General features: G+C 35.6%; 1 protein-coding gene across 1 annotated transcript in view; it reads left to right on the top strand.

Moving 5' to 3' along the window:
• Positions 1–27,180, top strand: part of LOC150097117 (luc7-like protein 3) — a 202,468-nt gene that overhangs the window by 83,137 nt on the left and 92,151 nt on the right. Inside the window, 1 exon segment of the mRNA XM_090407037.1 lies at positions 9,262–9,384. Coding sequence (XP_090263163.1) covers positions 9,262–9,384 — 123 coding nt within the window.

Genomic DNA, 27,180 nt, shown 5'->3' with positions numbered 1-27,180 from the left:
CTGGTCATTACTAACACCATGTTCCAACATAAAAATGTGCACAAATTCACATGGAGAGAAGAGGCTAGGAATAAGAAAAGTCTCATTGACTATGTTATTGTTGATAGTGATATTTTCTCCCTGGTGCAGGACACCAGAGTGTACAGAGGATTTGAAATTGGAAGTGATCACTATTTAGTCTTGAGCAGGATAAAATTGAATTTCATATTGAAAAGAATAACATGTAAGAAAGTTTTAAAGCGAATAAAAGTTGAGCAGCTCTCAGATGTGAACTGTAAGACTAAAATACACAAAGATTATTGAAGAAAAAATGAAAGAGTTTGAGAACAGGAATCAAACCTTGGCTTGGAGATTCATTGGCAAACTCTGAAGAAAACATTGATTGATTCTGCCAGAGAGGCATGTGGTGAGGTTGTTTGTAAGGATAAAAAAATCAGAACATCCTGGTGGACACAGGAAGTTAAAGAGGCAGTGAAGGAAAAGAAGAAAGCATACCAAAAGTTCCTGTCAAATAAGTCAGCTTGTGCTCTTAGAGAATATAGAGACAAATGCAAGAATGCTAAACACTGTGTAAAACTAGCTAAACAAAAGTCATGGGAGGACTTTGGCAAGAATATAGAAAATAAATATCAAGAAGGTGGCAAAATATTCTGGAGGTTGTTGAAGAAACTTAAGAATGGAGGAAAGAGTGCTGTAAAAGGAATTAGAGATGATAAAGGTGACATGAAAACGGGAGAAAAAGATATCCTTGAAGTATGGAGTAATTACTTTGAAAAACTGCTAAATGAAACAAGCAGTGATGACAGCACAGTGGTAAAAAACACTGACCAGGTATGCAGTCAGGAATACATATCCATACTTGAAGTAGAAAAAGCCATCAAAGGCTTGAAATGTGAAAAGGCAGCAGGAGTACATGATATTCGACCAGAAATGCTGAAGTATGGTGGTATAAGAGTATTACAGTGGCTGCACTGCATAGTTCAGAAAGCCTGGACAGAGGGACGAATTCCCGATGATTGGAGTAGAGCTCTCATAGTACCCATATATAAAAAGGGAAATAAAACTACATGTGAGAATTACAGAGGTATTTCCCTACTGAGTGTTCCTGGCAAGATCTATGCAAGTATACTTGAGAAACGGTTGAGAAGAATTGTGGAAGAAAAGCTTGTTGAAGAACAAGCTGGATTCAGGCCAAATAGAGGCTGTCAGGATCAGATCTTCACTTTACGACAAATAGTCGAGAAAGCATGGGAATATAACAAAGATCTGTATTTAAGTTTTGTCGATCTGGAAAAGGCATATGACAAGGTGCCAAGAGAGAAGCTATTCAATACGCTGCAGTTATATGGTGTGAATGGGGCATTATACCAAGCAATACTTAGTCTTTATTTGAGTTGTAAGTCAGCAGTCAGAATTGAAGGAAGTACAGGAAGATGGTTTAATGTTAAATCTGGTGTGAGACAAGGATGTACATTATCCCCTCTGTTATTCATTATCTATATGGATCACATTATGAAGGAAAGTGGTATTAAACATGATATCAGAATTGGAGATGTTAATGTCAGCTCTTTGCTTTATGCAGATGATGTTATACTTCTAAATAAATCTGCTACAAGTCTGCAAGATTCTCTGACTAAATTGAATAGCTGTTGTAATAGATATGGTATGAAGGTCAGCAATAAAAAGACAAAGACAATGGTATTAAATTAATGGTATTAAACATGATATCAGAATTGGAGATGTTAATGTCAGCTCTTTGCTTTATGCAGATGATGTTATACTTCTAAATAAATCTGCTACAAGTCTGCAAGATTCTCTGACTAAATTGAATAGCTGTTGTAATAGATATGGTATGAAGGTCAGCAATAAAAAGACAAAGACAATGAAAATAGGCAGAATCATTGAAAATGTCAACTGTGTTGTGAATGGAGAACCCGTGGAACAAATTAAACATTTCAGCTATTTAGGCACGATTTTTACTGAAGATGGTAAATTAAATATAGAAATATACAACAGAATCAGTAAAGCTGGTATGGTGGGAAGTCAATTGAATAAATTCATATGGAATAAGAGAGAAATTAGTCGGAACACTAAATTAGCTGTATACAAGACAGTGTTCAAACCAGTTTTAACTTATGGATCTGAGAGCTGGGTCAGAAGTAAAACACTTGACCAAAGACTAGAGACCACAGATATGAGAGTCCTGAAAAAGGTTATAGGCATGAACAGATGGCATCAATGGCAATATCATATTAAAAACGAGGATATTAGGAAAGAACTTGACATTGTCAGCATCCAGGAATGCGTTAGCAGAGCTAATCTCAGGTGGTATGGTCACTTAAATAGAATGGGCGAGGAAAGATTAGCAAAACAAGTGTTCTTTGCCAGGGTAGCAGCAAAACGACCCAGAGGAAGGCCAAGATATAGGTTTATTGATATGATACAAAGTGCTTTAGACGATAGAAATATAAGATCTGATAATGTTGGAGTCTTGACAAGTAACAGACTGATTTGGAGGAAAATTGTAGATAGGAAATTAATAATGATGTAATTTTTTTCATGTAGTACTATCATATCCTGTACAACCCTTGAGGGTACATGGCAGGAATGTAATGATGATGATGAATAAATGAATTTTTATTCATTAAATTTGTTTTCAAAAACTGGAATGAAAACTACCCAGTATAGTGTAAAATCCCCTTCATAAAATATTATACTGCACAGATGCAAACAAAAAGTTTCAGTGTATCACTAAATATAGTATAGAGACAATTAAAGGCTGTACTATATTTAGTGACAGAGTAAGCAGTGTAATTAGGGATAACTGGAATGAAATGACCTTGTATGATGAAAAACACATCCCTTCCCACAGATGCTATACACTGTGGAAACACAAACAAAACAAAGTTGAAGTTTTATTGTAGTGCTAAATGTAGTATCTAACTAAATACACTGCTCTAACAAATTATTTCATATTTTCAGTTGCAGAAAATGTGTGGTCACAGTTATTCATAATACAGTCATTGGATGCAGAAACCAGTAAATTTAAATGATACAAATTTTAAAAATAAAGAGATTTCAAAAGATGTTAGAAAAGAACTAGGTATTCATAGTTGAAATGAAAGAATCTAGGAATATAGTGAGAGATGGAAAGAGCATTTATCAAGAATGGAAAGATATTGGCTACCAAAAATAAAAGTGAATATAGAGGAAAATCAGTTGAAACATGGAAAGAATCTGTGAAGCTGGAATAGCATATTCCTAGCCTTTCATGGGAAAAAGAAAAAAAATACATAGATATACAAGAGGTATAACAATTAAATTCCTGGAATGGCATCATACCATTGTGCATTTAATGAGTCTTTGCAGAATCACATGACCTGTGCATGTTTGGATGTGTCTGTGCTATTGCCTTTAATGTCATATCAAAACATTCAGGCCAATAGTTAACAATCTATAGTAGTGTGAGCAAATAGAATTGGGAACAGTCCATTAACATAGAGTTATGTGCAAAATCAGACAAAAGTGCAAGTGAAACTAGGAACATATTAAGAGTGATTTGGTGATGCCATGAAAAAGATGTCCAGTGTGTGTAAGTGACATACGAGGTTTAAAGAAAGGCAGGAGGACATGGGACAGTGAAAGAACTCGGTGACGACAAACTCATCAAACATGAAAATGTGGAAAGAGTACAGCAGCTAGGTCAGTCCAACGGATGAATAAGCATATAATTAATGACAGAAGAATTAAAGTTACACAGAGAAATTGAGAAAGATTTTTGACAGGCAGTTTGGGAATGAGAAAAATTTCTGCAAAGATGATTCCACAAATTTTGAGTGAAGATCAGATGCAGCAGTGGCATGAAGTTCTGAATTTTCTTCACAGCTAGTTACTGGTGATGAAACTTGGCTCATTCAGTATGACACTGAAACAAAACATCAGAGCAGCAGTGGAAAACCTTCACTAAGACAGGAAAAAAAAAAAAGAAGCTTGAATGTCATTGATTGTAAATTAAGCCAATGCAATGCTTGTTTGTTTTTTTTCATATGGGCATAGTTCACTTTTAATTCATTAAATAAGGACAGACAGTAAATCAGTTGTTATTTAGAAACTGGCAATTATATAAAACATGAATCTGTCCATCACAAGAGATCCCATCTCATCCATCACGACATTGCCCCTGCACACAATGCTGTCTTCTAGATTTTTCCGGCCAAAAAATCAATTACAAAATTGGGGCATCCTCTGTGGGAATTTTTGGATGTTTCCAAAACTGAAGAATTGCCTTGAAAGACTGCAGATTTTCTAATATTTCTGGCATCCAATGTCATATGATGACAGCAGTAAAAAACATTTTGAACAGTGGCAGCATCATCTAAGTGCATTGTTGCACAAAAGGATTACTTCAAAGGTGTAATAGTGGCCATTAGTCTTACAGGTAAGCAAATATTTTTTTGTGTGTGCATTCTGAGAATTTGTCATGCCTTAGTGTATGTGTGTGTACACACACACACTGGTGTCCAAAACCTAAGGATTAACACTATTTCTGAAGATTACAGCTGCAAATTCAAACGAATCAGCTTGTGGCAATTTATATAACTGATGATTTCAAGTAGAAAGTAGGTACACATTCAGATTTTTTGAATCTAATCAAAGGAATAGCACTCAACAGGATAAAAGGCAAAAGGCTGCACTAAGTGAATTGTGTTTGAAGTAAGCTCTTTTCATGAAGGAATAAAGTTGCCAACTTGGATGTCTTGTAATGTCTCAAAGGCATCAAATAAATGATTTCATGCAGAGAAGAATTGTTGGAGTTTGAAATATGCAGAATTATTCATATTGTCAGAGACTTTGCACTCTCACATATCATTTTATCCAGGCTCTGCACTTCACACCAATGGAATGTGTTCCAGACGTTTGTTAAGGATCGCCCTCGCTCTACCACAGAACACGAAAGCAGATTTTTGGCTATAACAAAACGTGATTGATGCACCATGGTAGGTCAGCTCCATTCAAGCACAGGTACATGGATATCTTGACTTACTGTGGCAAGACATCTGCAACAAGTTGCTCTATATGCCCAAAGACCAGTAGTCTGCATTCCTTTATCTACAGCTCATCATAGAGCACTTTTTCAATGGTACTGTATTCATAAAATTGGACAAGACACCAATGGGCTAATGTACTCTTTACAGATGAGTTGTTTTAGTCTTTCCTCTGATTCTAGATGACACTTGAATTGCCATGAAAGTGGTTTTGCTTACCATCATGAGAATGTTCCTGAGAGGGTAGATACATTGGTACCTGGATCATGGTGTCAGGAGGCATTATGCTTAATGGACACGCCCAGCTACAAGTGCTAGTAAAAGAGACTATGACTGGTGAATGATATCGCAACAAAGCTCTTCAACGTCATTTATGATTGTTCCATGGTGCTGCAGGCAAAGGATTCATTTTTATGGGTGATAATGCCACACCACATCGTACATGAGCTATGAAGATAATATTCTGGATTCCGAGGATATTAATTGAATCGAGTGACCATCACACTCCCCAGATTTCAACCCCATAGATCACAATTGGGATTCAATAAGGACATACATTGCAGCTCAAAATTTCCTTCAGAGGACAAACAAGTCCTTATCCTTGTTCTGAAGGAGGAATGGGGGGGGGGGCAGTTTGCCTCAAGAATTCCTGAATCACTTCGTACTAAGACTCGTACGACATTGTGAGAGCTGCATCACAGTTCAGGGTTGGAGAACAAATTCCATACTGAAATGTTTCTTGGTATAACTTTCTGTGAGCACTTGCATTAATTCTTTAACTATGTCCTTAGGAAATATTTAACTTTTGCCAAAAAAAAATTACGATTTAATTTGTACGAAATTTATAATACATTTGTTGTGTGATATCATTTATTAGCATGCGGCAATAAGTTTATATCCACATTTGGCTGTTGTCATGAAAATTTTTTCATGTACAGGTAAAAATGTAGTTTGTGCTTAGCTTTTGGACACCAGCATATATATGTAGTGATATAATATAAAATTACATTTGATATTTTCTATATCACTAAGAAAGTTCACAGATACTAACTTTACAAATAAAATTCTACCAAAAATTTGAAACTGGTATGCCATATATATATATATATATATATATATATATATAGAGAGAGAGAGAGAGAGAGAGAGAACTAAAAATGCATCTGAACAAGTGACATGTCAAATGAGTCAAGCAACTTCCCACCTGACAAGCAACATGTGAGAAACAGTTAAATATGTTAAATGAACATTAATTCCTTTGATGGTTAGATAATTAAGAGATCACTGTACTGTAGTTCACTCATATCATATTGAGACTTCTAGGAGAAAACCTCAGATCCATCAACCAGTAATATTCTGAAAATGAAAAGTTAGATAATTTATTATTATTATTTTATTTTATTTTATTTTATCAAAACTACTAAAAAATATCTGTTTTTAGGTCATAAAATTGCAATAAAAGAATGTTTTGCTCTTTGAATGTTTTGAAACGTGTGTTTTATCTCTTTCGTTATAACAACTAATTGTATATATCATTCAAGAGTTTGGCACATTGAAAGAATTACAGAGGTATTTCATTACTGAGTGTTCCTGGTAAGATATATGCAAGTATACTTGAGAAACGGTTGAGAACGATTGTGGAAGAGAAGCTTGATGAAGAACAAGCTGGATTCAGGCCAAATAGAAGCTATCAGGATCAGATTTTCACTTTACAACAGATAGTTGAGAAATCATAGGAATATAACAAAGATCTGTATTTAAGTTTTGTAGATCTGGAAAAATCATATGAAAAGGTGTCAAGAGAGAAGCTATTCAAAATGCTACAGTTATATGGTGTTAGTAGGGCATTTTATCAAGCAATAATTAGTCTTTATTTGAGTTATGAGTCAGCAGTTTGAATTACAGGAAGGTGGTTTAATGTTAAATCTGGTATCAGACAAGGATGTACATTATCTCCTCTGTTATTTATTATCTATATGGATCACATTATGAAGGAAAGTGGTATTAAACCTGATATCAAAATTGGAGATGTTAACATCAGCTCTTTGTTTTATGCAGATGGTGTTATACTTCTAAATAAATCCGCTACAAGTCTGCAAGATTCCCTGATTAAATTGAATAACTGTTGTAATAGATATGGTATGAAGGTTAGCATTAAAAAGACAAAGACAATGAAAATAGGCAGAAACATTGAAAATATCTACTGCATTGGAGAACCCATAGAACAAGTAAAACATTTCAGCTAATTAGGCATGATTTTTAGTGAAGATGGTAAATTAAATATGGAAATAGACAACAGAATCAACGTAGCTGGTATGGTAGGAAGTCAACTGAATAAATTTATATAGAATAAGAGAGAAATTAGCCAAAGCACTAAATTAGCTGTATACAAGACAGTGTTCAAATGAATTTTAACTTATGGATCTGAGAGCTGGGTTAGAAGTAAAACACTTGATCAAAGACTAGATACCGTAGATATGAGAGTCCTGAGAAAGATTAGGGGCAATGGCAGTATCGTATTAAAAATGAGGATATTAGGAAAGAACTTGATATTGTCATTATCCAGGAATGCATTAGCAGAGCTAATCTCAAGTGGTATGGTCACATAAACAGAATGGGAGAGGAAAGATTATCAAAACAAGTGTTCTCTGCCAGGTTGGCAGGAAAAAGACCCAGAGGAAGACCAAGATATAATTTAATTGATACAGTAAAAAGTGCCTTAGAAGACAGAAATATAAGACCTGATTTGAAGACGTTCTTCTTGAAGAACTTCTTCAAGTTGTTTTACAGACATTGGAGGTGGGAATTTTTCTTATTCTAGTCTTCATAACTGATCAAAGTGGTTCAGTAATGTTCAAATCTGGTTATTGTGCTTGCCAGGAAAAATGAAGTTATCGTCATGCTTTTCAAACTAAGGCTGTACAGTTAAAGCTGTATGAATGTATGTGTGTGGCTGGTGGTGGGGGGTAAGCATTGTTGTTTGGAAATAATGTTGGATTGTTAGATGCGTTTGATTACCCAAAATCATGAAATAATCACTTGCAGTAATCTGTGTGAAGAGTAATGAGACCAACAGAATACCATGATATTGCTGCTCAGACCATCACAGAACTGCTTCTGTGCTTTACTGTTGTAACCATACATTCTGAATTGTAGGCTTCTTTGGATGTTCTCCGAACGTAAGCTTGTCCTGATGTGGGAAACAGTACGAAGGTCAAACCATATCACACGTTTTCAGTGTTTTGTCCAGGCTTTACATTTGTGATACCATTGTTTACACATCTGAGCATTCTTTTCAGTGATCAGAGGTTTAACAGTTGCAGCTCTACTGTGAATACCAGATTTATGAAGCTCACGTTGGACAGTTTTTTGTGGAAGCATGTTCTATTACTTATGTAGCAGTAGTTCTGTGATTTTTCACAACAATCCTTCTCTGTGTCTGATGATCTCTTTGTCATTTTTGATTTTTGCTCACTATTTCTTTGATTCTCTCTTGCCATGATTTGTGTATGCTGACATAACTGTAGAAACTGTCGATCTCTATACACCTAATGTAGCAGTTTGCCACTGATGCTCAAGATTGACTAACTTAGAAACTGGTCTAAAAAAGGCTTAGAAACATTTCATCTAGTCCCCAACTAGATTTGAAACCAAGTCTTCCTTCTTGCAGCCAAGTGCCGTGGTGTGCAAATTCCACTGGGCTACACCAGGCTCTTAGTTGCAAATGTTTTTTTATTTTATTCTTCTGTTGTAGAAACAAATAATCAGATAATTAACAGCAAGAAATTATTTTGTATGTTCAAGGAAACTTCAGAAGTGATTAATTTATCTATCCACTCAGTAGCATGTGCAAGGAGGGGTGAACCATCTTATTTCCGCTCTTATAAGATAATTAAATTTTGCAGAGATAGGCAGTATATCATCCGGCTGAAGAATGTTTACAACATTGTTATTTAATCTTTTAAGTTTTTTTTGTAATCACTGTTCCTGGAAGCAGATCCAGTCTACAGAACTAGTTGATGTTAATAAATTTAATGTTTTACTGTGAATATGCTGGCCAATTTTTTTATTTTATTTTTCTGATGTAGAAACAAATAATCAGATAATTAACATTAAGAAATGATTCTGCATATGCAGTATATGGTGTCCTGCTTACTTGTCAGAGATTTGAGTCATTACACAGAAAGGCTTCATAATGTAAAATTTTTAAAATTAGGTGGAGCGTCTCGGATGTGAAGGAAAAGTTGAAGAGGCTCAGGGTATTATGAAACTTTGTGAAAAATTGAAAGAAGATAAGGAAGCACTTCAGAAGGCTACAGAGTCGAATCACTGGTTACAGGTATGCATATCATACGTGACATTTACTGTGTTTGACTTGTATACATGATCTTTATAAACATTATTAGTGAAACTTTATTTTCTGAAGATTAAAATTCATGCTCATATATTTTACCTTAATACTGAATAAGAGAGATCATAGTTTTTTGGAAAGAATTAGTAATTAGTAACAAATTATTGAAGTAATTAGTAAAATGAAACTTTTTTATTATTATATTTGTTACTGTTATAATGAAACTTATTTATTAGTATACTAGCTATGTAACTGTTGCTGGGCTGTCATGGCACATCGGGGCATCTCCCCCCCCCCCCCCCTCAGTGGCACTATTTTGTAAGTCTTCTGGCTAGGTCCAAGGGACCCCCTAACTAATGGCAGCTGCGGTCCACCATTCATATTGGGGGTTGGATGGTTCTGGTGGCCCATTATAAAAACTGCCGCTGTGTAAAGCATCATGTCTCAGCAGAAGAGAAATAATCTCAATGCACCCAGAACAGTGGTGTTTAGTGTGATGTAGCATGCCCTGCAGCATCGTCATTCAGTGACTCCTATTAAGGAGCTCAACACAGAAATTGTTTGAAGATTGCTACTTGGAATATAAGTGGTTTGAATAAATCTGGAAAATTGGCTGTGATGACAGAAATGGAGAGACTGAATATATTTATATTGGTATATTGAAACCTTTTGGAAGGGTTCGTCCAACTTTGAGTTGAAACTTCCAAATGATAAGACATAAATTATATTCTTCAGGTGTAGAAATATCAAGGAGAGATTTAGCATTCATTGTGGAGAAGAAAATTAGTAACAAGTTCACTTATGTAATTAAAAAAATCAGAGTAATAGCAATTCTAGTGAATGACAAGCAAGCCCAGAGACATGCTTATCATTCAGATATGCTCCTACAGAACAGAATGAAGAGGTAGGTGCTGATAATGTGTATGATGAAATAGAGTGGTATATAAAGGTAGCTGGAGGCAAGAAAAATAGTTATTTGTGCTATGGGCAACTGGAAATGCAAAAGTAGGATCAGAGAGAACATCTACACATGTGGAACCATTTGGAGTTGGAATTCGGAATGAGAGAGAACAAAAATTAGTTGATTTCGAAAAGAAACAGTCCCATCATAACTAACACTTATTTTGAACAAAAACCAACAGCAAGATAGACCTGGGAAAGTCCTGATGGAAGATATAAAAATCAGTTACACATAAATGGAAAATTACAGATGCTTCAAATTGCAACAGTAAAATGAAAATTGAATGAAAATGTTTCAGAACTACTGGCTGCACAGTTACAAAATGAAAGGGAACCTTCCTAATGGAACAAACTACAAACAGCTATCATAACTTCTGCTAAGAACCATATCAGTAAACATGAAAGAAAGAAAAACCATGGATAACACAAGAAGTAATTGACCTTATCGATGAAAGAAGAACATGGAAAATAAGAGCAAATGAAGAAGAAAGATTAAGATATAAAACAGTGGATTAGAGAATCAAACAATTATGCAGGAGATTGAAAGAAGAATGAATAAATAACCAATGCACCGAGATAGAAGTGTTAGAAGAAAAAAAAAAAGAACAGAACCTTTCACTTTCAGGAATGCTGTTCCTGAAAGTGAAATAACTTAATGGAAAAGCAAAACAAACACAATCTAATGATGGAAAAGCAAAACAAACACAATCTAATCAAGGACAAAGAGGGAAACATAATCGTTGATAATGAAAAGATAAATGAGAGATGGGTGGAATATTTACCAAATCTCTATGATGATGATGATGAGAACATGAGTGACGATTTATGACACCTTAGGTTATGTGCAGCAACAGATACCACTCTACCTACAAGAAATGAGATACAACACATAATCAAGAATCTTCCTAATAATAAATCCCCTGGGTGTGATAAAATCCCTGCATTACTGTTGAAAGCTTTGACTGGTTACGATAACACCTACTTAGTGAACACCATTCAGCCCATCTATAAAACAATGGAATTACCTGAATCTTTTACAACATTGCTCTGCATACCCATTCCAAAGAAAAATAATGTCCAGAATTGAGGGGATTATAGAACTGTGAGCCTAATCTCTCATGCATGTTAAATCATTTTAACTACTGTTAACAAAGAAAGTGAAAGAGCCTTAACTGGTGAACTAAGTGAACAACAGAAGGGCTTCTGACGAGGAATGGGAACCATTAATGCTATTCTGGAACTAAAAAGATTACTGGAAAGATCACTTGAAAGGAACAGGAACATATACATATGCTTCATAGACTGTCAAGAAAGCCTTAAATCAAGTAAAACACAATAAACTGTTTAATATTCTATAAAAATTAGACTTTAAAGATGATCATGTACATAAACTTATAAGAAATTATTTATTCCAAGCAGAAAATGCAGCTGTTTAACTCTAAGACTTCTGAAGTGAAAATAAAAGAGGAGTTAGACATGGCTGTATCCTTTCACCAAATCTGTTTAATATTTTACAGTGATGAAAAAGATTGAAAAACAAAATATAGGAATCAACATCAATGGTATAAAATAAAACAATCTTAGATATGCTGATGACACCATTCTAATTGCAGAAAACAGAAATTAATGAAATTGCTGCATCTACTAATTGAAGAAGGTAAAGATTTTAACCTACATTTGAATGCAAAAAAGACCAACTTTATGAGAATCTCAAAAGAAAATAGATCCAAGTCATAAACAATATAAAAATTGAGCATACAACAGAATACAAATATTTAGGTACCTACTTTACTGCAGATGGAAAACAAGATAAAGAAATTATTATATTTACAGCTATTTGCCTGCTTCTGTTTAGGAGTGCCCCAGTTTAAATGCCATTGGCTCTTTTCTCATGGATTCTTAAGGCATTGTAGATGTATATTTATCAATAAATATATGTTGCATAGAGGACAAGAAATTTGCACATACCTTTTTCTGGGTGTTGTGGCTTTTCTTCTTTCGCGTTGTCCAAACTACTGTATGTGTGTGGTGGGGGGTGGCAAGTGGGAGAATTGAAATAACAAATGGAAAAAAACCCGGGTTTTTTGAATAACATATATTCTTCTTCTTCTTCGCGTTATTCCCGCTTCATATGCAGGGTCCGCGTGTTACTTAGATGCGACTACTTGTTAGTACTACTCCCAACCGACCTGTCGCCTGGTCTGCCGCTGGGGGAGATATATTTTTGACTGTAGGGGTGTATGTTCACGGGGCCGGTTTGCCTGTTTGCGGGATGAAAAACGCCAGATAAACTGGCGGAAAAAACCCTACTGACCGCGCCCAAGACCGGCTAACTTGGCTATGCCTGAGGAAGATCCTCAAATTCCTCACGTCTACAACGGGAATCGAACTTGGGACACTCCTTTCCCAGTCATATGGTTGCGAAGCGCAAAGCCACTAGGCTAACCACGCGGTCGAATAACATATATATACATATATATTATAAAGGATGGTGGAGCGTTTTTTATATGAGGTGGGAAAGGGCGAAAGGGGTTGAAAACAGCAACTGATTTTTAGGGGGGGGATTGAAGGGGTGCGGTCCGTTTAGACTATTCTTGGTTGTCGTCTGAACACATGGAGGAAGTGGATGCTATGTTAGGTCGGGTAGGTGCTTTTGAAGTGTTTGTGTTATCGCCCCCAACTTACAAAAAGCTCTATTATCCCTAAAAAGGAACCCGAACATTATTATCAATAAAGCTGACAAAGGGGATACAGTAGTCATCGCAACCTAACCGATTACCACAACAAAATAACAGCTATCTTAACTGACCAACACACCTACCAAAAAAAATCTAAACTGACCCCATCTCCTGACTTCATTAAACAAATCAACAGTACCCTACACACCCTAAGAAATGAAGACAAAATAGACAAAACCACAATGAAAAACACAACCCCCCCACACCACTCATATGTTCAGACAAATAAAAAAAAAACCCACAAAGACGGGTACCCGATGAGGCCAATAGTTGCCTACAAAAACACCACTGCAGCTCCTTTATTGAAATTCGTAGCGAAACTTCTCAAACCATTAATTACAGCATCTAACTTCATGATAAAAAACTTGGACGACTTTTTCAAGAAAATAAAAAACCTAACCCTATCCCAAGAAGACATCCTCACTTCATTGGATGCAGCCTCTTTATACACCAACGTGGATGTCCCCAGAACTTTAGACATTGTACACACGCTACTCACAGAAGACCACACCCTACACTCTCGTACTAAACTAACGCCCAATGACATTATTAACCTAATAAAACTAATAATCTCGGCAAACTTCTTCAGGTTCAACAACAACATGTACATTCAAATCTTCGGACTCCCCATGGGCCAAAACATCAGCGGACAACTAGCGGAATTATTCCTAGCACACATAGAATCACTCCTACTCCACCCTTCCCTCCCCCATGGCATCACATTTAATGGCATGTATGTGGACGATATTCTGTGCATTGGAAATCCTACACACACATCACCACCTTAAAAGCGTCCCTAAACAGTTACAGCAACAGACTAAAATTCACCATAGAAACCGAACAGAACAAATCCATCAATTTCTTAAACTTGACACTAACCAGAACATACAACAAAATAGCCACGAAAGTATACCACAAACCCTCACATATCGTAAACTACCTCCATTTCCACTCGTACCATCCATGTTCCGTTAAAAATCGGTCATCTTATCACAATTCATAAATGCGTACAAATTTTCAACCAATCAGAGTAATCTAAACGCAGAAATAAAAAAACTAACACAGATCTTCGAAAATTGCAACTATCCTACACAACTAATAAATTACGCAAACAAGACTGCCAAAAACCGCCAAAACAACCCAAGTACCAAAATAAACTTCCCTACACAAAAAATTATCAAACTACCATACACCCAAAACACATACAAAGCCTACAAATACATCTTCAAATATACTGACTACAAACTGGTATTCACCACAAACCAAAAATTGGCAAATCTCCTAAAACCTACTAAATCTCAGACACAAAAAGAAATATTTGAACACCACAACATGGTCTGTAAATTTCCATGCCAGAAAGACTGTGATATCACCTACACAGGTTCCACCATCAGGACTTTATGGGCAAGACTACAAGAACACTTCTGCGATTGTAACATCCCTATTCCAGAACATTTAAATACTAAGAAACGCAACATCAAAAAAAAAATCGAATACAAAGCACAGGAAAAACGGATATAGCTGTCCACACCCTTGAACAAAAATATACCCTGCAGATCGACAAGGCCATCATAGTAGACAGACATGACAATGAAACAATGCTTAGAATATCAGAAACAATAGCCATAAAGTGTGACGCGAACTCTATCAACGTACACAGGCCCTACATAATTTCCAAGGTTTGGAAGCTACACAACATAAAATTGAGGTCACAACCCCGACCAATAGACGATAATGCAAACACTTCAAAAGCAGAAGCACCTACCCCACCTGACATAGCATCCACTTCCTCCATGTGTTCAGACGACAACCAAACATAGTCAAAACAGACCGCATCCCGTCAACCCCCTCTAAAAATCAGTTGCTGTTTTCAACCCCTTTCACCCTTTCCCACCTCATATAAAAAACACTCTGCCATCCTTTATAATATATATGTTATTCAAAAAACCCAGGTTTTTTTCCATTTATTTCAATTCTCCCACTTGCGAACCCCTCCCCCCACACACAGTAGTTTGGACAATGCAAAAGAAGAAGAGCCACAACACCCAGAAAAAGGTATGTGCAAATTTCTTGTCCTCTATGCAACATATGTTTATTGATAAATATACATCTACAATGCCCTAAGAATCCGTGAGAAAAGAGCAAATGGCATTTAAACTGGGGCACTCCTAAACAGAAGCAGGCAAATAGCTGTAAATATAATAGTTTGTTAAGAGGAGTAACATGGGAGTTTTCCCAGAAATAATATCCATAAGATAAAGAAATAAAAATAAGAACTGCCATAGCTCAAGATTCCTTCTGGAAAAATAAAGATCTGCTCAGAAGTTCTGTTGGTATAGAGACAAAGAAGAGAATGCTAGTTTGGCCAGTTTTCACATATGGAAGTGAGACCTAGGTATTCAAGAAGAGTAAGACAACAGATAGTATCCTTTAAAATGTAGTTCTAAAGAAGAATCCTGAAAATCTTATGGACAGAGCATGTGACATATGCAGAGATACTACAGAGAATGAAAACACAAATCTTTATTGCAGGAAGTGATCCAGAGAAAGATGAAACTGGCAGGACATGTATAGAGGGGATTAGCAGGACAGGACACTAACAGCTTTAGAAGTAAAGATTATGGGAAGAGGATCAAGAGGTAACAAAGGACATGGTTGATGATATAAGATCATGTGACTACAAACAAAAGAGCTGCCAACATAGAGGACTGGAAGCACATTGTGCTGGACCCTCGCATTGAGCAAGCTACATGAAGAAGAAGCTGTGTAACCTACATTGCCTGTGAAAGTTTATGCATGAGCAAGTGAAGTACAGTATTCCATTTTCAAACCTGAAGGACTGTCAGACTCTTTATTATTTAGGAGATTATCTGAAACAAAGAAATAAATGTTGTCTTCACTATAATTTTCCTAAATAGGACATTCAGTTGATTGGCATTAATTTATTTAATTGATATAAGTGAAGCAAATTAGCTCCAGATTTACATACAACAGAATACAAATATTTAGGTACCTACTTTACTACAGATGGAAAACACCAAGTAATAACTCAGTGATTATTAAGTTTATATACAACTACTTCATTAGCCATCTTGCACTGTACAGTTACTTTCTATGGATGCAACATTTTTGAAATCTGTACGAAGAAACCTTTCATTGATGTCATTTAATTTTGTTGGACTTATTCTTTTCCTCTGCTCAGGATAGCATCCCAGTAAATCTTCCTGAAAAATTATATCAAATGTGATATCTGTATCTTTCACTATTTAACTTCCACTAAATTGTGTGGAAAATACAGCGATCTTCAATTATCGGACTCTCAAACAAACTTTGGTTAACCAGTCCTTGAATGGGTTAGGGCCGTTCCAGGAATAAATGTAGGTTGTGTGTGGACTTTGCCAGTTTATTAGGCAGAGTTCTGGAATAAATGTTATCTTATTCCAGAACACTGGAATAAAATAACATTTTATTAACAGAATAAAATCTGTATTTTATTATTATGATGGACAACGCGACGTTTCATCCTAATTGCACAGGATTTCTTCAGATGTAAACATACAAACTAGTAGACAAAAAACAGTAAGACCTAACAAAGGTGACAACTGTTATGCAGTTGTAGACGAGACTGATGTTATTTTAAAATTATTTCTAATTGTTCAGAATGTTGTGCATGTTTATGCCTTCGCATGCACATGTTTGGCTAATGAAGGCTAGAATGTACTCAGACAAGTTGATGCTTGGGTTAATATTTTGATGTTTAGGATCTTATGCTATTTCCAAAGGTTCCCAGATTTTCTCTCCATTGTATTGCAGCAATGGTGTAGTACTTCTGATTTATCCCATAAAATAAAACTTGATGTCTCATTTGCAAAGCATCTTGCATGTCAGATGAGACTTCATTCCTATGTTATTCAGTGTGTTGGACAATTGATTTTTCTGTCTGTCCATAGTAAGGTGCCCAGCAATCATACCATAGCCAATAAACACCTGGATATTGAAAGTGGGCTATGTTGAGGTTTTATGGATTGGAGTCTTGATAAAGGAGATAAATACTACTTTGATTTTATATTCCTTAAGTATTTTTGCTAGTTTTATGGAAATACAGCTGATGTATTAAAACGTGATGAATCATCTGTTTTCTTCATTAGAAATTTCGCTCATCTCGTGGGTTGAGTAGCATGGAGATGATGTGGTCATTATAGCCCATTTGAAGGAAATTGTTTTTTAAATGTTGAAGTTCTTTGGCTAGTTCATCCATGTCAGTGAAGAGTTGGTGGACTCTTGCTTCTTGTGTGGAAATATCCAATTTTTGAGGTCTATAATGACAGGGACATAGATATTTGTCAGTATGTGTAGGCTTTCAAAATATAGAAACTTTTAATTTACCCAATTCCTCAGTTAGTAGAAAGTCTAGAAATGGGAGTGAATTAGATTCTAATTCATAAGTTAATTTTGTTAGGGTGTTAATGATTCATGAAAAAGCAAAACTGAAGGTATGTAGTCCATGGTTCAAGGCTAAGAATAATATAATCAACATACCTTATCCATAATTTTAGTTATGATGGTATTTTTCTAGGACCTTGTTTTTGAATGTTTCCATATAAAAATTTGCTAAAACTGGTGAAGGAGGGCTTCAATGGCTAGACCACTGTTCTGTTTGTATATTCTATTTTTGTTATGGTAAGGAAGGTGAAACTGGAATATGAGAAGAGATTGGCACTAAGATCCAAAGATAATCTTAGGAAATCTTTTAGTTATGTAGCCAGTACGAGGAGAAATGATTGTGGAAGAATGACATTGTGGGATAAAAATGGATGGTATTTCACCATGGGTTTTGAGAGGATGTGCTAAAGAACTGACAGCTCCGTTGAACTGGCTTTTCAATGAAAGTCTGGCTACAGGAAAGGTACCCAAGGAATGGAAGGCAGGTAATATAGTGCCATTGCATAAGGATGGTATCAGACTGGAAGTGTATAATTATAGACCAGTTTGTGTGTCATCAGTAGTTGTTAAGAACTTGGAGAAATTAGTGAGGGACCATATACAACGTTGGACAGATGAGGGTAATGTTATCTGTGAGAATCAACATCGGTTTGTTAAGGGGCGCTCTTGCTTTAGTAATATGATTGCCTTTTATGATAAAGTGACAAGAGCAGTTAAAGAGGGAAAGGCATATACTGCCATTTTTTTGGATTTTGCAAAGGCATTTGACAGAGTGCTACATGATAAGCTGATATTTAAGTTGTAGCACATGGATTTAGATGTTGGGTTAGTCAACTGGGTTCAGGATTGGTTGCCTGATAGGTATCAGAGAGTTGTGTATGGTGGGGCAATATCAAAGAGGCAGAAGGTTACAAGTGGGACCTGTATTGTTTAACCTTTATATCAATGACATTGTCAGTGGATTGCAGGGGAATATTCAGTTGTTTGCAGATGATGTGAAGCTGGGAAGGGTTATTAGTACTAGCTTAGATGTGGCAGCCCTCCAAGAGGATTTGAATAAACTAGACAGATGGGCAAATCAATGGGATGTTGGTTTAATGTCCCAAACTTCAAAACTTTACAAAGTTTTGAAGTTTGGGATACAACAATTGGAGGAGCTGTACTAGAGGAAGTAGGGGTGACAAGATCTATGGGTGATGATTGATAGAAAACTGAAATTCAGGGAACATATTGCAAAGGTGGTGAAAGTAAGCCAGAGGATTGCTGCAATACTGAGAAGTACGCTGACTTGCAGAGATAAAAGAGTTATCATTCCATTGTATAAGACTCTGACATTTGGTCCCCATGATTTGAAGGGGATAAAGTAATTGTGGAAAGGGTACAGAGGCAGATAACAAAGATGGTTTCAGAACTGTACAATGTTAGTTATGAGGATCAGCTGAGGGAATGTGAACTGCAGAGTTTGCTAGATAGAAGGAGATTGAGACTTTTAAACTGTTGAGAGGTAGTTACAGGGTTGACTGGGGAATTCTTGTGCTTCATGGAACAATGGGAAGGAATGATGACAAGGAGCCATCCCTGGAAGTTGCAAAAGGTAGCTGTGAGCAAGAGGGTGAGGAGTGGTTTCTTTGCATGGAGGGTGGTTGAATCTGGAATGCATTGCCTGATAGAGTGGTGAGAGCAAGAACTGGTCAATGAGTTCAAGAAGTGGTTTGATAGACTTTGTGTTTCCTAGGAAGGACCTCCCACGATGAGTCTCTTTTGACTCCATAGAAGCCTGAATAATAATAATATTTGAAATATCGAGATGAAATGCAGCGTGTTTGAGGAGAGCCATAACCTTCTCAGAGAATTTAACTTGTAACAGTGCAAGTAGGTCATCAGTAGGAAGATTGGTACAGATTAACTATATAAATGCTTGCTAAATGTCATATCCATCAACGATAATATTGCCGATGCTTGAAGTTTTTAACAAAGGATGGTTGTTGTTCTGTTAAGCCCTTTAGTAGTTTGCTAGCTGTTTGGCAAGAAGGTATGCCTGAGAATCAATCCTTTCTACTAGAGGATGAAGAAATTTGAAAGATAGTTTGGTTTCTCTGTTAAACTCATAAGTTGTTTTCAAAAGGTTATTGTTGCAATTCTAATTCTAGTAGGTCATGATCCATAATGGAGTGTCCACATCAAGATGACAAACTTTATGGGCTTTTGCCAGTTTTAGCAAATCTTTATATGGAAAATATGTTCCTAGAAGAATACCATAGTAAATCAAAATTATGGAAAAGGTACATCGATGATATATTTTTAGACCGGAACTATGGACTGTGTACCTTCTCTTCTGCTTTTTCACGAGTACCTGAATCCTCAACACTAACATAAAATTCACCTATGAATTAGAATCTAATGGTTCACTTCCTTTAGAACCTATAAAACAAGTGAAACATTTCAGCTACTTAGGCATGACTTTTAGTGAAGATGGTAAATTAAATATGGAAATAGACAACAGAATCAACAAAGCTAGTATGGTAGGAAGTCATTTGAATAAATTTATATGGAATAAGAGAGAAATTAGCCAAAACACTAAATTAGCTGCATACAAGACAGCATTCAAGCCAATTTTAACTTACGGATCTGAGAGCTGAGTCAGAAGTAAAATACTTGACCAAAGACTAGAGACCGCAGATATGAGAGTCCTGAGAAAGATTAGAGACATGAACAGATGTCATCAATGGCAATATCATATTAAAAATGATGTTATTAGGAAAGAACTTGACATTGTCAGGCATTCAGAAATGCATCATCATCATCATCATCATCAAATTCCTGCCATGTACCCTCAAGGGGTGTACAGGATATGACAGTACTACATGAAAAAATTACATCATTACTAACTTCCAATCTACAATTTTCCTCCAAATCAGTCTGTTACTTGTCAAGACTCCAACATTATCAGATCTTATATTTCTATCGTCTAAGGCACTTTGTACCGTATCAATCCACCTATATCTTGGTCTTCCTCTGGGTCGTTTTCCTGCCAACCTGGCAGAGAATACTTGTTTTGCTAATCTTTCCTCTCCCATTCTATTTAAGTGACCATACCATCTGAGATTAGCTCTGCTAACGCATTCCTGGATGCTGACAATGTCAAGTTCTTTCCTAATATCCTCATTTTTAATATGATATTGCCATTGATGCCATCTGTTCACGCCTCTAATCTTTCTCAGGACTCTCATATCTGCGGTCTCTAGTCTTTGGTCAAGTGTTTTACTTCTGACCCAGCTCTCAGATCCATAAGTTAAAATTGGTTTGAACACAGTCTTGTATACAGCTAATTTAGTGTTCCGACTAATTTCTTTCTTATTCCATATGAATTTATTCAATTGACTTCCCACCATACCAGCTTTGCTGATTCTGTTGTCTATTTCTATATTTAGTTTACCATCTTCAGTAAAAATTGTGCCTAAGTAGCTGAAATGTTTTACTTGTTCCACAGGTTCTCCATTCACAACACAGTTGACATTTTCAATGATTCTGCCTATTTTCATTGTCTTTGTCTTTTTATTGCTGACCTTCATACCATATCTATTACAACAGCTATTCAATTTAGTCAGAGAATCTTGCAGACTTGTAGCGGATTTATTTAGAAGTATAACATCATCCGCATAAAGCAAAGAGCTGACATTAACATCTCCAATTTTGATATCAGGTTTAATACCACATTCCTTCATAATGTGATCCATATAGATAATGAATAACAGAGGGGATAATGTACATCCTTGTCTCACACCAGATTTAACATTAAACCATCTTCCTGTACTTCCTTCAATTCTAACTGCTGACTCACAACTCAAATAAAGACTAAGTATTGCTTGATATAATGCCCCATTGACACCATATAACTGCAGCGTATTGAATAGCTTCTCTCTTGGCACCTTGTCATATGCCTTTTCCAAATCGACAAAACTTAAATACAGATCTTTGTTATATTCCCATGCTTTCTCGACTATTTGTCGTAAAGTGAAGATCTGATCCTGACAGCCTCTATTTGGCCTGAATCCAGCTTGTTCTTCACCAAGCTTTTCTTCCACAATTCTTCTCAACCGTTTCTCAAGTATACTTGCATACATCTTGCCAGGAACACTCAGTAGGGAAATACCTCTGTAATTCTCACATTCAGTTTTATTTCCCTTTTTATATATGGGTACTATGGGTACCCATATATAAAATGTATGGTACCCATATATATATGGGTACCATATATATATGTGGTACGGTATATATACGGTACATATATATACGGTACCCATATATATATATGGGTACCGTATATATATGGTACCCATATATAAATATATATGGGTACTATGGGTACCCATATATACTATATGGGTACTTCAGAAATGCATTAGCAGAGCTAATCTTATGGGCTTTTGGTGGTATGGTCACTTGAACAGAATGGGAGAGGAAAGATTAGCAAAACAAGTGTTCTCTGCCAGGTTGCAGGAAAAAGACCTAGAGGAATACTAAGTTAAAGGTGGATTGATATGGTAAAAAGTGCCTTAGAAATATAACACCTGATAATATTGGAGTCTTGACATTTTACAGACTGATTTGGAGGAAATTTGTAGATATGAAGTTAGTAATGATGTAAATTTTTCATGTAGTACTATTGTTGGATCCTACTTCTTGTCAATCCTTACTTTGGATCCGACATGATTACTATTACGATGTTCTTAACTAATTGATAAGTAGTAAGTTGATTTCTAATTCAAATATAAAGAAATTTATATTTTAAGACTGCACCACTTTATATCTGAATTAGTTCAAGAATTGAATATAAACCAACTCTCAACTACCCTTCCTTTATATGTTGTTATTATAAATACTGGCCGAGAATATTTAACTTTCTTAATTTACCCGCTTTGGTTCGAATATTTTATGAATGGTTCAGTAAAAGAGATTCAGGCAAAATACAACTTTTGATTAACAAAAACAAACATTTAATTTAGAATCGCAAATTATACACATAAGTTCAAAACCACTGATTAAGATATTACAAACGCATTAGTAGTATTACAAACGCACTGTATTACCAGCTCTTCTGGTAATAGTCATACAAACTCGGGCATTGGTCAGTTATCTGAAATACAGTCTTCACACAGTTCACTTAATAAAGCTTAATGTCATAAAATTCCTTAGTGATCATTCACATTAACATCTCATAGTGTTTTTAAGTTTCAAATACAATTTATTGGTGGCAATGCTTTATCACAAGCTTACACTTTTAAATCTACGCTTCAGCTAACCTCCGCAACAGTTACTGTTAGTATAGGGATATTCTGGGAAGAAACACACTCATATCTCTGCATAGGAATATTAATGGTTGGAATATTCTTACCGACAATTTTCCTTCTTCATATACTTATGTGCGAACACATTTTGTAACTGTATACACTTTAATCAATTAACGACATTCATTTAATACATTTAAGCAATAACTGAATTAATCGTCGGTTACTATACACATAAACAAACGTTCTTGCATGAAATACTACTGATCACTTATGAATTAAGGCAATACACAATAATTCCTTAACTTGAGGTTTTATATGCACAGTTGTTCACTCTTCCGTCATTCATTTAATTCCTTAGGCAATATATTTCTAAGCACAGCTAACGGTAAACCTCAACTTTACAGCCTCTACTATTCGCTAATAACTCTGTGCTTTGCTTCAAGGTTCTGTATGTCCCTGAAATGTCGGCCCTGAAATTGAATCTCAGCTCAAATATCGCTAGTCTATATAGTAGTCACTCAGCTGTCTTCCATAGCTATAATTGTTATTCTACAGCTTATTAGCTAACTGCCTCCCGACTAGTAGATTATTAGCTGCTTGAGTGACTTGCCGACTCTCTATTATCGCACTATGATTCCCCGAATGCTCCAATTCCAACCTAATACCGATCTCTCTTATAAATATCTAATGCTCCCCTTTTCCAGCGTTCCTCACTTTTTATATCCGTTGTTCTCGCCTAAATTGTTCACGTGATTTCTTTCTAAAACTCTTTTCAATAAATCTTCTCATGTGGTGTTCCAAAACGTGCTCACTATCTAACGTATGTTTCCATGACAACAAAACAAAATATATAAAATTGAGGTATTGCATAGTAAATAATATTTGGTTAACCGATCAAGTGTTGATCAATTTTATTAATTAACTGAACCAACTAGTTTCGCCACACTTATCTGTTGGCTTCTTCAGGGCACTTACATATAGGTTTAAACACTCTCACAATTATGCGTAACTGCAAACTGACAAGAATAAAAACTGACTAGAATAATTACAAATAAAATAGTATCGAACGTGAGTGAAACAAGTATCGTGTGTACAAGATCAGCTAGCTGTTGCTGAGGAACCTTCTGTAGTTTGTATTAAAGTTCATTTCTTCCGTTTTAAGGCTCTGATTAGGGTTTTCCATATCTCTGCCGGTATTAGGCCTTGATTTCTGTTAAGGTTCACAGTAGAACAGGCGACTGTGGCTGCTTCTTTGAACATTCTTGAATGGTAATCTTCCACTAAGTAAGGAGAACAGCTTTTGTCCCACTTGATGACATGGTTAGTTGTGGAGAAATGAGACGATAGGCCAGAAATGTCCTGTCTGTTGTTTTTGACATAGCCAATGTGCTCCTTTTGCCTGATATTGAGGCTTCTCGAAGTCTGTCCGATGTAATTAGAGCCACATGTGCATGAAATATTATAGACTCCAGCATATTTGTAGAAAGGATGGTTGTCTTTTGAAGATTTTAGTAGTTTACGAATAGTATCTATAGGCTGAAATGCTACTCTTATTTTGTGTTGTTTGAGGAGATTGGCGAGCTTGTTGGAGATGCCACTTACATATGGAATTGCAGTCGTTTTTATATATTGAAAGGATTTTATTGACTAGTCTTCTTGGATAGCCGTTCAAGTACAGATTGTTGGAAATAAATTTTAACTCATCTTGAAGGGTCTTGTTGTCCGTTGAGATGCAAATAGCTCTTTTCTTTAACATGTGTATAATGCTGAGTTTATGTGATATGTAGTGAGAGGAGTTAAAATGTAGGTAGCGACCTATACTGGTCGGTTTTCTGTACACCGATAGATTTAAACTGCCATCAGTTTGTTTTTTGATTAAGATGTCTAAAAACGGAAGTTGTTTTTCTCTTTCAAGTTCCAGAGTGAATTTAATAGAATGATGGAAGCGTTGATCTTTTTGAGAAAATCATATATGTCATCTTTGTTATTGTTCCATATGATAACAATACAGGTCGCTACCTACATTTTACCTCCTCTCACCACATATCACATAACCTCAGCATTATACACATGTTAAAGAAAAGAGCTATTTGCATCTCAACGGACAACAAGCCCCTTCAAGATGAGTTAAAATTTATTTCCAACAATCTGTACTTGAACGGCTATCCAAGAAGACTAGTCAATAAAATCCTTTTCTCTGAACCACCACAAAGAGAACAAGAAGAGATTCAATATATAAAAACGATTGCAATTCCGTATGTAAGTGGCATCTCCAACAAGCTCGCCAATCTCCTCAAACAACACAAAATAAGAGTAGCATTTCAACCTATAGATACTATTCGTAAACTACTAAGATCTCCAAAAGACAACCATCCTTTCTACAAATATGCTGGAGTCTATAATATTCCATGCTCATGTGGCTCTAATTACATCGGAAAGACTTCGAGAAGCCTCGAAATCAGGCAAAAGGAGCACATTGGCTATGTCAAAAACAACAGACAGGACATTTCTGGCCTATCATCTCATTTCTCCACAACTAACCATGTCATCGAGTGGGACAAAAGCTGTTCCCCTTACTTAGTGGAAGATTACCATTCAAGAATGTTCAAAGAAGCAGCCACAGTCGCCCGTTCTACTGTGAACCTTAACAGAAATCAAGGCCTAATACTGGCAGAGATATGGAAAACCCTAATCAGAGCCTTAAAAACGGAAGAAATGAACTTTAATACAAACTACAGAAAGTTCCTCAGCAACAGCTAGCTGATCTTGTACACGCGATATGTGTTTCACTCACGTTCGATACTATGTTATTTGTAATTATTCTAGTCAGTTTTTATTCTTGTCAGTTTGCAGTTACGCATAATTGTGAGAGTGTTTAAACCTATATGTAAGTGCCCTGAAGAAGCCAACAGATAAGTGTGGCGAAACTAGTTGGTTCAGTTAATTAATAAAATTGATCAACACTTGATCGGTTAACCAAATATTATTATTTACTAATTTATGATCAAGAAAACAACCTTCATGATGAGGTATTGCATAACGCTAAACTATTACAAACACAAATGAGAACAAAATAAGAATATTTATATTTCAAATAATGCTGCAGTTAAATTATCAAATACAAGTTCTTATAATATTAACATAGTAATAAATAAAATAGCTTAATAATATTTAATACAGTCTTTTCATTATTAATACACATATCTTTAATTAAATAATTAGATATTAGACAAAATTAAAGCTAAACTATTACAAACACAAATGAGAACAAAATAAGAATATTTATATTTCAAATAATGCTGCAGTTAAATTATCAAATACAAGTTCTTATAATATTAACATAGTAATAAATAAAATAGCTTAATAATATTTAATACAGTCTTTTCATTATTAATACACATATCTTTAATTAAATAATTAGATATTAGACAAAATTAAAGTAGTTATATGAATATTAATTTGTAAAATAAGTTGTTTACATTAAATAATATTTACAAGTCTAGCCTTTGTGATGGGAGATCATGTTGGATTCTGAAGCAATAATAATTACTCTAATCTCTGCATAATCAGAATCCAACACTATCATATCGTGTACACACCTTGAGAGTATATATCAGGAATTTGATGATGGTTCACATCTATTTCTAGACCTACTAACTTAAGGAATCAGGTAAATTTTAAAATTGTATATTTCAAAAGCTACACATGCTGACAGATATTTATGTGCCTCTTCCTGTCATTATAAGACCTCAAAAATTGGTTATTTCCACACAAGGAGTAAGGGCCTGCCAACTCATCACTGAGAAAGATGAACTAGCCAAAGAAGTTCAACATTTAAAAAACCACTTTCCTTCAAAATGGCTATAATGACCACATCATCTCCATGCTACTCAACCCACGAGATGAGCGAAATTTCTAATGAAGAAAACAGAGGATTCATCACATTTTAATCTTGGCTCTGTTTCCATAAAACTTGCAAAAACACTTAACGAATATAAAATCAAAGTAATATGCACCCCCCTGTATCAATATGAGATCACTAGAGCTTCTGTAGCTTAGTCAGTATAGACGAAGCTCTTTGGTCAGAAAGAACTGGGTCCGATTCCCTTCTGGTCTCTTTCAATGAAAGGTGAATGAAAACACCCCCACATTTCAATGAAATGTGGGGGTGTTTTCACCTGGAAACTAGAGTTTTTTGTCACCCAGAACAGGCAAATTGACCCCTGTGAACACATGCTTCTACAGTAACAAAAATTGTCCCCTCGATGTCAGACGGGACAATTTTTGTGCAACAAGCCATTTGGGATTTCCCACAGTTGCATAATAATAATAGCAGAAACTGAATTAAGCGG

The sequence above is a fragment of the Typopeltis vanoorti genome, chromosome 17 (genome assembly GCF_054136105.1).
Source record: "Typopeltis vanoorti isolate ZY-2024b chromosome 17, IOZ_Tvanoo_1.0, whole genome shotgun sequence".
Lineage (NCBI taxonomy): Eukaryota > Metazoa > Arthropoda > Arachnida > Uropygi > Thelyphonidae > Typopeltis > Typopeltis vanoorti.
The sequence above is the reverse complement of the archived record's forward strand: the minus strand, read 5'-3'. Positions and strand labels throughout refer to the sequence as shown.